General features: G+C 36.0%; 1 protein-coding gene across 1 annotated transcript in view; it reads left to right on the forward strand.

Moving 5' to 3' along the window:
- Nucleotides 1-4411, forward strand: part of NETO2 (neuropilin and tolloid like 2) — a 29379-nt gene extending 24968 nt beyond the window's left edge. Inside the window, exons 8-9 of the mRNA XM_066327902.1 lie at nt 353-466; nt 3418-4411. Coding sequence (XP_066183999.1) covers nt 353-466; nt 3418-3998 — 695 coding nt within the window. The 3' untranslated portion in view covers nt 3999-4411. The remainder of the gene's footprint in view (nt 1-352; nt 467-3417) is intronic.
- The last annotated feature ends 9467 nt before the right edge of the window (nt 4412-13878 follow it).

The following is a 13878-nucleotide window of genomic DNA, read 5'->3' on the forward strand; positions in this document are numbered from 1 at the left end:
GATACTCCACAGAATAAATACATAATTGATAGTGAGCATGCAGTTTTTAAGTCTTATAGTTTTAAAAGACACATATTAAAGCCTTCTTCCATTATCTGTGTTTTGTGACTTGTCTCTATTTGGTACCTACCCCTTTGGAGCAAGAATTGGTTTTGTAGCATTGATAACACACTGAAAGCAATCACATGCAGAGAGAGAAAAGCATCAGATAGTGACGTGCGAGAGAAGTGATTGTGTTTGAAAGAGAGGAAGAATGCATGTTAAAACCCTCAGATATAGGAACTTAATAGTTTTATTGCAAGGCATCAATTACTGAAAATTCTAAATGTTTTCTTTCTCTTCTCTCCTGCAGCTCCCTGCTCAGGCAACACTTACTTCTGCCATAGCAACATGTGCATCAATAATTCTTTAGTCTGCAATGGCATTCAGAACTGTGCATACCCTTGGGATGAGAATCACTGCAGAGGTGAATATAGTGCAAACCACAGCCTTTATGAGCTAGGCTGGTCAGTTTGCCTTTCAAGAAAGTCATGAAAGGTCTTTTTTCCTGGAAATATGCTGAAGACAGCTATTCTACTAATCTCAGGAAGGTGTTCCAAATTTTTTATTTAAACTCAGGACACATGTAAGCATCCTGAATATTGATCTTACTGTTTTTGACTAAATTTCTTCCTCTTCAGCATATACTCTTTATTTTAAAAGGTTATCAATGATAAGAACTAGATAAGATAAGAACTAGAATTTAGTATTTTTGAGGCTGCATCCTATCAATTTCTAAACTTCAACAAAGTGAGGATTGTAGGGACAGGTAATACCTTTTAGAGATAAAAATAAAGAGCTGTTAAAACACAGAAAAGTTTTCAAGCACAAAAAGCCTCTTTCAGGATTGAAATAGAAGCAACAATCCTCGAAGACAATTTTAAAACATTTGTTTAGAGTTGTAAATCACAGGCTATTTCAGGATAAATTCAGCTGCTGTATATGGTGTGAGAAAGGATGGGAGGAAAAAGGAATTTTTAGGGAGCATGAAATAAAGACTTAGAGAATACAGACACGTAAATTGCTGCTTCTAGAACATGGGTTGGGAGTATTATTTCAAGCATCACAACTACAGTAAAGACTTGTTTCAGTATCAGGCTTTATTGGAAAAATTCTCTTAATTTGAAGAAATTGTTACTCTGTTAAAGCACAGACATTCTCCCATGCTTCAAAAACAGCTCAGCTGTCAGAGTTAGAACAAAACCAGTGTAAGGTCAACAGTGTTTCTGGCTAAAGAAAACAATAGAACAAAAACACTTGAGCTTGTTTGCGTAGGGTTTTTTGACAAATAGAATGCATCAGTAGGTCTGAACACAAAACTCCAGAAGATTTAAATATGTATTCCATTTCAAAGAGAAACAGAAAGGGTCAAAACCTTCTCTATAGAAAGTCTTGAAAGAAAATTTCTTTTCAATGCACAAATCCTGCTTGCATTTTTAAAGTAAATAAGCATTAAAAACTCCTACTTGTTAATTGTGTTTTGGGTAAACAAAGACCACTAATAGATATTCTAATGTATTCTATTCTATTGTGGACCTTTTCCAGTCAACAAAACTGGTCCATAACTCCCAAGTTTGCCATGTAAAACTAAGCTTCCTCTAAACAATCTTTATGTTAGACAATGTTCAACGCTCCATCTTAAGTTTAATTTCTAGATCTCTTTCCCATCTTTACCAACTGCTTTCTAGACTCTCTCCTAAAATTCATGCTTCACTCATGTACTGCAGTATTAAAAAAATTTAATTCCATAAAAACTCTGTCTTTCCCAATATTTGTAAATTGCTGTATCTGGTGTGAACAACCCATCATGTTTTATCTTGATTGCAATCTAAATTCTGCTGTAATACTTGCACAGCAGAAATTAAGAGGCAGCTGAAGACTAGATCCACATTGCCAGCTAAGAGAGACTGATGCAACCAAATAAGCAATTCTTTGCCTTAAAAAGAGAGCTGCTCACAACTGTGCTCAGTTCCTGAGACACCCAGAGTCCTATTTAGTCCATATCAATAGCTACATAAATCTGAGCATATTGTGACCTACTTATGCCTAAGCCCTGTAACACAAAAATTGATAGAGAAGTCAGTTGTGTGCAATTTATTTTAAGAGACTGGAGAAGACATCGCCTTTTGCAAAACAACTTTTTGATTAAAATATCTGCCAAGAGTTAAGAAACCTTAAGAAATTAAGAAACAAGAGAACTGCCATAGCAGTGAAATTCATACCTCCCACCAAGGATGGCACCACTGTGATCTAAGATAGGCAGGACATGATGAGATATCCTCCTTCATTTCAAAGGTAAAAAGTAGCTCAAAGGAAGCAGTCCAGGCTCTGAAGCAGAAATTAATTTCTTATTAGCCAACTCCTGGGGAGTCTCTGCTTAGTATGAGGATTGTTTCAAATAATACCTGATGGTGTGTAACTCTCCCCATGCACCATGTGTGGTATTCAGGCACATAACACATATTCAGATGCCAGGAGCCAGATATCTGAAATTGTTATGCAATATTTAGGCTGCTACATTTTCTTCTTCATAGTCTTAAATGCTTTTCTTCCACTAGCTGCTGTTGCAGTGTAGAAATCTCTCAGTCCCTCAGGACAAGAAAGTTAATGGAACAGAAGTCCAACTGGAAAACTTTAATCTTCAAATAAGAAATTTAAACATGGAAAACCATCTTGTTCTGATGCTGCCATCTTGTGTGTTTTCACATGAAGTACTAGCCAAAATTGCCAGATGTGTTGAGTTGGTTGGTGTATCCCCACCTACCTTTTTTTTTTCAAGTAACTTGATCACTGGACTCTTAGAACTGGAATAGAGCTTTGCTAAAGGTCCCTGTGATAAATTAAGTATTACAGACTTATAAAATAGACACAGCCATTACATTTCCAAGAGATGTGAAAAAAACAACCAGTACACTCATTCTTATATCTGATAATATTTTGCTTTCAAAAAAGAACTAGACAATTTTAAATCTAGGTTTTCTTCTACTGCCATCGCTGGTAATATTACCAGCAGGAGCAAACCATGGTAAAAGAAACATCATCTGTAGCTGGATTTAACCTATTTAAGGTTAATTTAAGCCTATTTAGCTCATGGATTTAGGAATATAGACCATCAGTAAAGGTTCAGGATGGAAGGTACATCCCAGCTGTGTCAGCAAGATCTGGTTCAGAGGTGCACCTGCCACTGAATTATCATATGGTAGCTACTAATGACAGGGAATTAGACAAATCCCATTGACATACAGGTCTAGTCTCCAGTCCCATTAAGTAATTTTATCACTTGCATGGCAATCACAATACAGTTTTGCGTTGTTTAAATGCATTATCAAAAGTGTAGAAACTAATAAATGTCTTTTCATAATAATTTTTTCTTTGCAGAAAAGAAAAAAACTGGATTGTTTGAACAAATCACCAAAACCCATGGGACAATCATTGGCATCACAACAGGGATAGTTTTAGTTCTTCTCATCATTTCAATTCTAGTGCAAGTAAAGCAACCTCGCAAAAAAGTTATGGCTTGCAAGACTGCCTTCAATAAAACTGGTTTCCAGGAAGTTTTTGATCCTCCTCACTATGAATTGTTCTCACTAAGAGACAAAGAAATTTCTGCAGATTTGGCAGATTTATCAGAGGAACTTGAGAACTATCAGAAACTGCGCCGCCCTTCAACAGCTTCCAGATGCATTCACGACCACCACTGTGGCTCCCAGGCCTCCAATCTCAAACAGAGCAGGACCAACCTGAGCTCCATGGAACTGCCCTTCCGCAATGACTTTGCGCAGCCCCAGCCCATGAAAACGTTCAACAGCACATTCAAGAAAAGCACTTACACTTTCAAGCAAGCTCACGACTGCCCTGAGCAGGTGATAGAAGACAGGGTGATGGAGGAGATTCCATGTGAAATTTATGTCAGAGGAAGGGAAGATACAGCACAAGGTTCATTATCTATTGACTTTTAACTTCCTGCTGAAGGTGGTAGCAGTGTATATACAAAATGCTCGTGTACAATGACAGTGTATATATTAAAAGTGTACCATATGCAGCGTGTGAGATGCACACACTTTTAGCTTATTATACTTCATTTCAAAAAACAAAACCAGTCTTCATAATTAATTCTTGCTGAAAAAAATGGTGGATTTCCTCCAATCTTCCCGTGCTACTTATGTAGTGGAGGAGTAAGATGGAGACTTTGCATGGAAAGTATAAGATAGGATGTTGGAAGAAAAAAACCCCTACAACTACTAATCATTGAACACTGAAAGCAATTACTGCTATTCTCTTGTTCATACCATTTTCTCTTCTTTAGATGTCTGCTTTTCAAGACAATTTTAATACCTCACTTGCATAAATAAAAGTAGTTAAGTGCACCACGTGTATGTCAACATAGGTGTCTTATTGTATTTGTCAAATTGAAAGTAGAGTTAGTGTTAAGTGCCAGTTAAGACTCACGAATTATGTTACAGCCATCTGTTTCACTTGCCTTTAATTATCATTTCCACAATCTATGCTTTGTGAGAAATAAGTGAAAAGGGTTACTGCCTTTTAACAATATCAAGTTATATTAATTTTAGTACATTTGGAAATATCTTTGCAGCTTTCAGTTAAAACACAAGTGAGTAGTCATTTTATTCTAAATGCAGACTTTTACAACAGTTTTCTTTCAAGAAGGTTTAGGCTTTTAAAATATTCTGCCATATATTATAGCTCCATATGGCACACTGATTTCACAGCTCTGTACTTAGGAAACAATTTTGTTCCTGAGTTTTCCAAGTATTTACATAAATAGATTGTACTGTACATTTGTCTCTTAAAATAGATTTTTACTCCTTGTTGCAGCCAATCTTCCCTACTGAAATCAGTGATGATACTTTTAGCTCATGTCCTACTTGCCTGAAGAGAACTGCTCTGAAATCTGTGTGATTATTGGGTATATGAAAGTACTAGAAACAAAGAAATCACAAAGCAACTCTAATTAACCCCTATGGAATCCTTCTTGTTTCCACTTGCAAAATTGCACATTTCATACCTTTTTTAATGGTGGTTTGGACCTAATTTAAAAATTTTTACAATATAGAAGAAAAAATTTAAAATATATTCTCATTGTGGTTTTTAAGCTTTTTATATAGTTTGATACTGTACAGCCTATTTCTTAAATCCAAACCTAGCACCTGGACAGCAGGCTTCTTTCAGGGTCCCTCTTAGCAGCTCTGAATAACCTGCAGTTGTTGCTGCATACATCACAATTTGCCAAGAATGCTTCTCACGACTTCCACATTAGCCTACACTTTCTTCCCTGGGTAATTTGAGCTTATTTGGGTATTTTGTTTACAGGAAACCTTTGACTAAAGCTGATCCCCCCGCTAGCACTGGGCATAGCCTTTATTTACAGATGGATGTCAAACCATAGTGTTTGTTGTTCTGACTGTAGTATAAAAAAAACCCTAAAATGTCTTAACATATGACCCTTGCAACTGAAAAATAATTTCTTTGAAATAAAAGATGAACAACAGCTGTAATCACAGATTTTCATTAGAATGATATTTTTTTTAATGCTTAAAATGTACAACATTTAAAGGGAAAAAAGAAAGGGGAATTGAGTTTATTCAACACTCCCCAACATCAAAATTAACCCTGTCTCTTGTTTAAAAAGAACTTACTTAGCTCTTATCTCAGACCCAAAAGGCTGTATGTACCCTGGTGCTAGTTTTTGTGCTGGTCCCAGAATGTATTTCAATATGAAAGAATTAAAATGGGCTTTATTTTTAGATGCACTACATGCAGAAAATAAATGTTTAAAAAATCTAGCCAATTTTTACTTGAAAATTTTTGAATATTTAATGAAAACATTTGGCAGATTTTATTTACTTCTCATTGATCTCAAAACTATTTCACCATGACCTATAGGACACAGAATGCTATTTGTGACAGTTTGTTAGTTCCCGATTCTTTCAACAAGTAATACGGAATTTTACATGGGTCATTCTAATCCATATAACTCTTGTAAATGCTAGGTTTGCATGGCTGAGCTTGCTTTCTTAGGTGTATTTATCCATGTGCTAAAAATAATATGATCTCTACTCTTTCCCAAGTTATGTTGCCTTTGAACAGTAAAGCTGTACTAATAAAACAAATAGGAAGTCTACAGAGCCCAAGTCTGTGGAGAAGAAAGAAATTGAAGAAGTTCCCAAATGGCTTGAGTAATATTTCAGTCTCTGTTGTAGCCTTGTGATTGCATGGTCAGAACACAGCTGCCTTTTGGCTACCCCAGAGCACACCAGAGCTCCCACAACCAGTCCTGGCTTATGAGCAGAACTGGTTCCAATATCCAGTGGTGTGTTTGAAAACCAATCTGCCCATACAGCCCATGGCAGGGTGGGGTTCAGTTACTGAGCTGTTCTTTAAGTAATGAGTCAGAACTACTAGAGCCATACTTCCACTTTCAGTATAATCAATTTCCCTTCACTGCAGAGAAAAACTAACTGGGTATCACGGTACAGAAAGCTGACACTTCTAGCAAAAGAATCCAGTATTGGTTTGGCAGTCTCAATCTGGTTGAACCTGATGTTGTGATCTTTAAACTTTTTGGGGGCATTAGTGAAAAATATCACATTTCATACTAGTGCAGTATCTGAGTACCATTAGCCTATTTCCATTGCATCCATCCTAAATCCATACATTTCTAGGAGCATCCTGATTTTGCACTCCATTGTACCCATATGTGCAATACCCTCTGCTAGCACTGAGTGCTCCTTAGCAATGACACACTCACTAGACACACACTGACCGGGAAAAGAACAACAGCCTTGACTGCTTTTGGCGATTTCTTACTCATTTTTACCTTTTTTCTGGTAGCTTAGACTATCTGAGAAAACTATCTAACATGAAGAATGAATTGCACAAGTTAACCTACAGCCAACATGAAAATTAAAGTGCCTGTGATTCACAACTCCTGCACGTTCTCTGAGGAGATGTCTGCATTTACAGACATGATGGCAGTGGCACAGGAAACTCAGGTTTAATGCTGGTCCTGATTCCTCAGTAATCTTAGAAATACCAACGTGTACTTTAAGTGCACAGGATTCTCTTGTCTGCTATAGACAAGATGACCTCATGGCATCTACAAATTCTAATGGCATATTGCAATAATGACTGTCTATTTTTACTAAACCAATACTAAGAAGAGTTAGGAAAAGAACTGTCATTGATTTACAAGAAAAGGTGCTTGTCATGTGAACAATTCACAGAATCTTTATGTCATTAAAACATGCTTTGCTTTGTTTTTCACTTGGTGCAAAGAATTCTGTGCATGAGCAGCAAACCTGCTGAATGAGGGGAAAAAGGCTTGTCTTATTTGTAAAACAAATTCATCCCTAAATAAGTTCTTATATCATTGATCACAATATTTAATTTTCCAAACTATTTAAGTATCTGAAAGGATACCAACAGCACAAGTAGAAAAAAAAAAAAAAAAAAAAAAAAGGTTTTAAAAACATCTTAGTGCGTATACCTAGGAAGATGAGTAAATGACTGCTTGAAATGGAACTGCATGTGGATGTACCAAGCCACAGCTGCAGTCTGAGTTTCCTGTATGGTCAGGCTCTGTATATCTGTTCACAGCAAAACTCAGTCAATCCGTTTACTTTTACATGTCCTTATTTCAAAGTTGACGTGTAAACCCTATGATTGCTCAGGTCTGTAGACTGTTTATCAAAACAAGATTCTAATCCATGCCAGCCTGAAAGATAAGCTGATTTTACACTGAGATCACACTGCTAAAACTAAATATTAATTATAATGGGAGAAAGGATTTTGAATCAAAAACATGGATGAGTTGATTCATGCTCTGAAAATTAGTATTTACAGCATCCATCTCAATCTAACAATATAAAAGCTACTATTTTTGCAACTGCAGAAATCATTCCTGTGATGTCTAATAAGCATCGCTGTACAGCATCAATCCTCCTTGTAAATGCATAAATCACATGTCAATGTGCTGTAATATGTGGTTATGTGACACCATGGAACTGCAGGTTTATTTTCATATTCAAATTCCTTTGCTACACTCCATTTTACACAATCAGCTTAACAAAAATCTTTTTCCATCTGTTTCATAGGTCAACAACAGTAATTTCTGAATGGTCAACTTGTTCCCTTTTATCTCACTATCGAAGATAATCTACCATATACCAGATAAAACAGCTTAGCTTTTATAAGTCTGTTCTTACAGAGCCAGGCTCAGGGAGAAACAAAGAACTTGATGTCTTTGTACCTCTTTCCATTAACATCTCAAAACTTATGGAAATAACTTGTATACTGGAGAAACTTCGAAAAACTTCCTGCCAAATTGTGTTCAAGAACAAAGTATTATGATAAACCAAATAATAGGGACCTAAGACCTACACACCTAAAAAATTCAAAATAATTTCATGGTATCAAATCTGTATCATTCCTTCTGATAAATGGAATGATGCACATCACATCATTTTCCCCAAATAATTCCTTCTCCTCCCAAAACAAATTTCCTAGACATCTTTTACGTGCTAAAACTTACCTCAATATTTTATTAATTCATATATAGAAATATATGCATATTACAACTTATAATTAGCTTCAAAGTTCATTATCAGCTACATAAAGTTGCTTCTGTCTTCCTTCCAAATGTTATTTAGGAGCAAGGATTACGCTGTAAAGTATTTATCACTAAACCACAGCATTTGAGAGTTTAAGCATTACGTTAATTTCTGAGACTGTACTGCAGCTTATTTTCCACCAGAGAAGTGAGAGACTACAAAGGAAACTCAAAGCTCACAGGATTATCTGCTTAACCTCAAATGAATATGGCTAAACTGGAACAAAGTACATCAGTGTTCTAATACTCAAGGTTTAGTATTTCATGGGGAAGTAATATCAGCATTAAATGGGCCTGTGGTTTTTGTGAGCGGATTTAGTTTGCCCCAGGTTTGCTCACAACACATGTCTGTAATAACTACTACATTCACCTGTGAATAACACAGGGACCAGGGCTTAAGATATTTGCAGAGACAGGAGAGGAGTTGGCAATTAAAGAATTTTTGTTTAAAATAGAAAAGGGGAAACAATCAATTATCAACCAGTGGACATTTCTGATACAATGTTAACTGACCCCCCAATGCAGTTGAATCCTCCTCAAGATAGTAAAGTCCATAATTCTACCTACACTAATATTTTAGATTCCCTCACTTCAGTAAGCACCCTCAAATACTCCTAATAATTTGGAAAAAGCCAGCTATTTGGACTGAGTTTACTGGCCAGCATTCTCAGCTACTAGTGATTCTTATAGAAGATGATTCAGTGGTTAATGGGGGTGAAAAAAGCAGGAAAATACTCTTGAAAGCACTTATGAGATAAAAAATTCCTAGGAAGACAAGTCAATAAATCCCAAGTCTCTTAACCATTGTAATCAATCTTCTGTTTGTATAGAACAAACAGCCAAGGTGCATAAGGAATACCACTCGTTACTGGCTCTTCACGGTATTTTTAATAACCCCACAGAGCAATTGAAGGCCTTAGGGCCAAGTCAAATAATTTTAATTTTTCTGTAGTAATGAAAAACAAAGAGCTCTAGTAGAGTGAAGATGTTTGCTTTTCACTTATCAGAGGCAAAAGATTCTGCACAGGCCATTTAATCTTCTGTCGTCATTAAATGTTATCTTTAACAGTAAAGGGAATTCTGGAATATAAAAAACCACAAATATCTATGTATAATTCAAATGTATAGTAAACAAACTAAAAGTAACAGGTACTTTAAATAATCTCATATATTAGGTAACTTTTAGAGCTCTGTGTAACTCCTAAGGTTATCACATTCTCCCAGACATTTCTGCATTCTGTCTGTTTTCATGTTTGAACACAAGCTCTCAAATCTGTGCGAGAAAAGTAGGAATAAACGAAAATTAAGTTCTTTGCCTTTAAGATCCAGACTTTGAAAGCTTCACTGTACTGTACTTTCCTCACAGAGTAGAAACAAGAACAGAACAGACATTAGCATAAGAAAAAGAAATCCTTTACTTGAACTATCAGAATCCAAACATGATTTATGACTTGTTAGAACATACGGTTTGGTGTGCTTGGTTGTTTTTTCATTGTAGTTCCAACTTCCTTTCAATTATTCACATCGTAAGATAAAATGCTCTCTAAGTAAATGTGGTATTTTGCCCACAAAGGGCTATAAGAAGTAGATTTAAATATTGCATGACTGTGTTTAAAATTAAAAAATACCTGGTTTAAATTCCAACTTATAAAAGTATAAAAAGCTGCATTACAGACATTCAGAGAATAGTTTCCAAGCATTGCCAGATGTGTAACATTAGGATTTAAGGACATTGTAGCACCACCTATAACATTACTGCAGCTGAAAAATACTGATGCTGATCAAGAGGAATAAAAAGCATCAACCCACTTCTTTTTCCTTTTCCCTCAGGAACACAAATAAAGGCTACCAACTGTTCTTTAGCAACAGTACCAAACAAGGAGCTCAAGGTAAGAAGTAGCCGTTAAAGCTTAGGGGAACATCAGCAAGAAGCAGAAAAAATAAAAGTTATTTCTACTTTAATTTTCCTATTCCTAAATAGCTTGTGCATCCTTTAAAACCAAACAAAAATATGCAGAGTGATCATACAAGGACCACACCTACTGAGGGAAATGGATGTAATTGAATTTAGTTTCACATGAATCAGAACTGGAGGTCATGGCTTATTCTTGCCATAGGACTGCACAGAAATTCATCTTGCAAAAAGAACCCCAAAGATAAGAAACTGTCACTTCAGATTTTGAGTATAATGAAATATTATTTCTGTAAAACTGCAAGAAACTACAGGTTGTTTTGTTGCCTTCTTAAGTTATACAGAACACTAACTGAAGAAAATGGCAGAAAGCTAAGCTTGTCTCAAAGCAGAACCACTTGTCTGCTGTATATTTGAAGATGTAATAACCTGTCTCCTGCTTGCCTAACCATGGGGCTACCTTCCCTTCTTTCATCATGGAAGTACTTCCAGGACTGATGGGAGAATATTTGAAATTAATCACAATCCTGCCTGTGGGCCCCAGGCCAATCTTAACAGAAATACCCAATATTCCATATGTCCAGGGGGAAAAATATAAGGCTTTGATATTCTTTCAGACAGGAGTCAAATTCTAGGGTCTAATATAAAGCCCACCAGATTCAGTGTATAAGCATCCAAAAAAACCATATACTCACCTAAGGAGCAGGATCTGGATGCCCTATGAATAATAGACATTAGCTTCACTGAACATACTGGAATACTTTTCTACACAAAAGTACACTCAAGCTGAAAGATTTCAAGACAGAGCCAAACATCTAGAGTGCTGTTTTGAAGGGTAATTCATTATGTTAGTGATCCTATTGATTAACAGCAAACCCCTCTTATTAAGGTTAGATGTGCTTATTGATTTTTTTTTTCTTTTTAAGGAAGACTTTGTATGAATATTAATGACTAATGCCTAGAATTGAAGAACCGAAGGGCGATTTAGCAAATTAAATGAAACCGGGTTCTCTGTTCCCAGCAGCCAAGCTACATAAGCAAAATGCCACATCTGATCTAATGCTTATTTTTACTATTTTTAAAAGGATTTTGGAAGAAAATCTTTGTTACAACCTTCTGTGGAAAGGGAAAAGTTAGGCAGGAAAGTATAAACAAAGAAAGTTTAGGTTACAAAAGTATCAGAACAGATACTACACAACCACAGCCTACAAAGAGCTGAAAAATTCAATTGTGGATGTAACCCAAGGCATAACTCATGTGTCTCTCTAAAGCCAATATAAAGTTGCAAATTGAAAATAGGTTTACTTTTCTAGAGCTCAGAAACACTACAGCATCATTGAAACACCCCGGTATTCTAGTGCATGATTTGTTTCATTTATTACCAGTGAAGTTTATCCCACATGCACAGGTCTAATTTTCCTGCCACCCCTGAATGCTTTACACTGTAGCAGTTGGCTGCAGAGATGCATCTCTCATGATCCTGATGGGGCATAAAGTAGATAAACTACCAAGTTCCTCGTTTCTAGTGCAAAAAACCTCTTAAGCACAGACAAATCTGATTACTCAGGAATATTGTCCTCTTTAGCCTGCTCCAGCAGCAAACATTTCAAAAAATAGCTAAACCTATTTCCTCATCAGATGGGGCCATGTGTCTGGTAATGTCTGCACACAGCACATCTAAATAAATGTATCTTCATTGGTTTCGTGTCACTGTTAGCTCAAATAATAACAGAAGTACCCTCAGATTGAATATGCTGTCAAAGCCATCCAGCTCTGCTTTTTCCTACAGTTCCATTAAAACTGTTGATTATGAAATTATTTTCTATTCCTTTCCTTCACACCATCTGACCAAGCCCAGACTACTGCTCTCTGCTGTCTGTATGCAGATAATAATTTATATTCCAACTCAAATAAACATAAGAAAATACAGTGTAGTGTTCCCATAGCAATAATTTAAAATACTGACCCATTAGTAACTGTCACAAATAGGGGAGACAATCTACCAAACAATAATCCAGCACACCTCTAAGAATGTATATATATGATTTCAAATATGTATATTTTCATCTTGGACAGCCCACTTTTTTTAAAAAAATAGGAAGTATAAAGGAGAGAAAGAAAGATATTGTGGAAAATAGAGGAGTTAAATATTTCCTGTTTTATTAGCAGCTTACTATCAGCATTGAAGCTGAATAATGCATGACTATCTAGAAATTAGACATTGAAACAACTGAAGAGAAAGGTAAGCTTGAATAACTCATCACATCAATCTTCAGGGAAACAAACTAGGGTACATTACTGTCACAGCTTTTGCTTGATGTGGTTTCAGATTTTAATCCAGTTACGTGGAAAGTCTTGGGAACATCAAAGAAATAACTTTCCCCCCCCTCTCCCGAACACAAACAAGTGAAAAGGCTTTTAATAAATCCTTTTAGCTGGATACGTAGCTCATATAGAGGGAAAGAGAACATAAAAATATATATTTCTCTAAATTCTGATTTACTCTGGAAGAAGGAATGATGCCTCAGTTACACCTCTACCAAAACAGAAGCTTTTAGAAAATTCTTTCACCAGACAGCAGTTCACTGAATTGCTACATTAATGTACATTTCAGGCTTTGAAGTCAGGGGGCCAAAGCAGAAATGGCTCAAGAAAAAAGGCATGCCATGCCCCCTTTACAATTACATTAATTATTTTTTCCATCTCTGTAGAAAGGTTATTTACTGTATCCAGATTTCTCATTTTCCTAGCAAGACTGAGTGGGAAGACAGGATAAATACTTGTTATTTCATAAATAGAACTTGTACAGCTCACTTATTTCATTAGATTTGTCATGACTTACAGTGGTCAAAGTAAGAGCAAAACTCTTTTTACGTCTGATAAGCATACAACTGAAAGGCTTCTGTTCCTCCACTAAGGCCAACCAAAGCACCCTGAGGGCAAAATAAATAAGCCAAGAACAGACAGGAAAAACTTACTTGCAGTGATGAGATATTCTGGTAATAACTAAGTCACAGCATTGCCATGGAAAAAGAATCTCAGGGGTCAAGTACCTAATTCCTGTGCCCACTCCACTTGCAGCCTCAGAAATCATTCAGTAAAGGTTTTGAGTAAAGGTGCATTTATGTTTGTGCCTTCCTAATTCAAGTATTTCAACAATTTCAATGTTTTGTCTGCAGCTGTGAACTGTAATTTTAAGTACACAGCTGTACTAAAACCATATCACAAAATAATACTGCTTGGATAGGGGTATGGGTGGAGACAAGTTTTAAAAGATAGAACAGTAACTTTCCTCTCA

Source organism: Sylvia atricapilla, chromosome 12, assembly GCF_009819655.1.
Source record: "Sylvia atricapilla isolate bSylAtr1 chromosome 12, bSylAtr1.pri, whole genome shotgun sequence".
Taxonomy (NCBI): Eukaryota; Metazoa; Chordata; class Aves; order Passeriformes; family Sylviidae; genus Sylvia; species Sylvia atricapilla.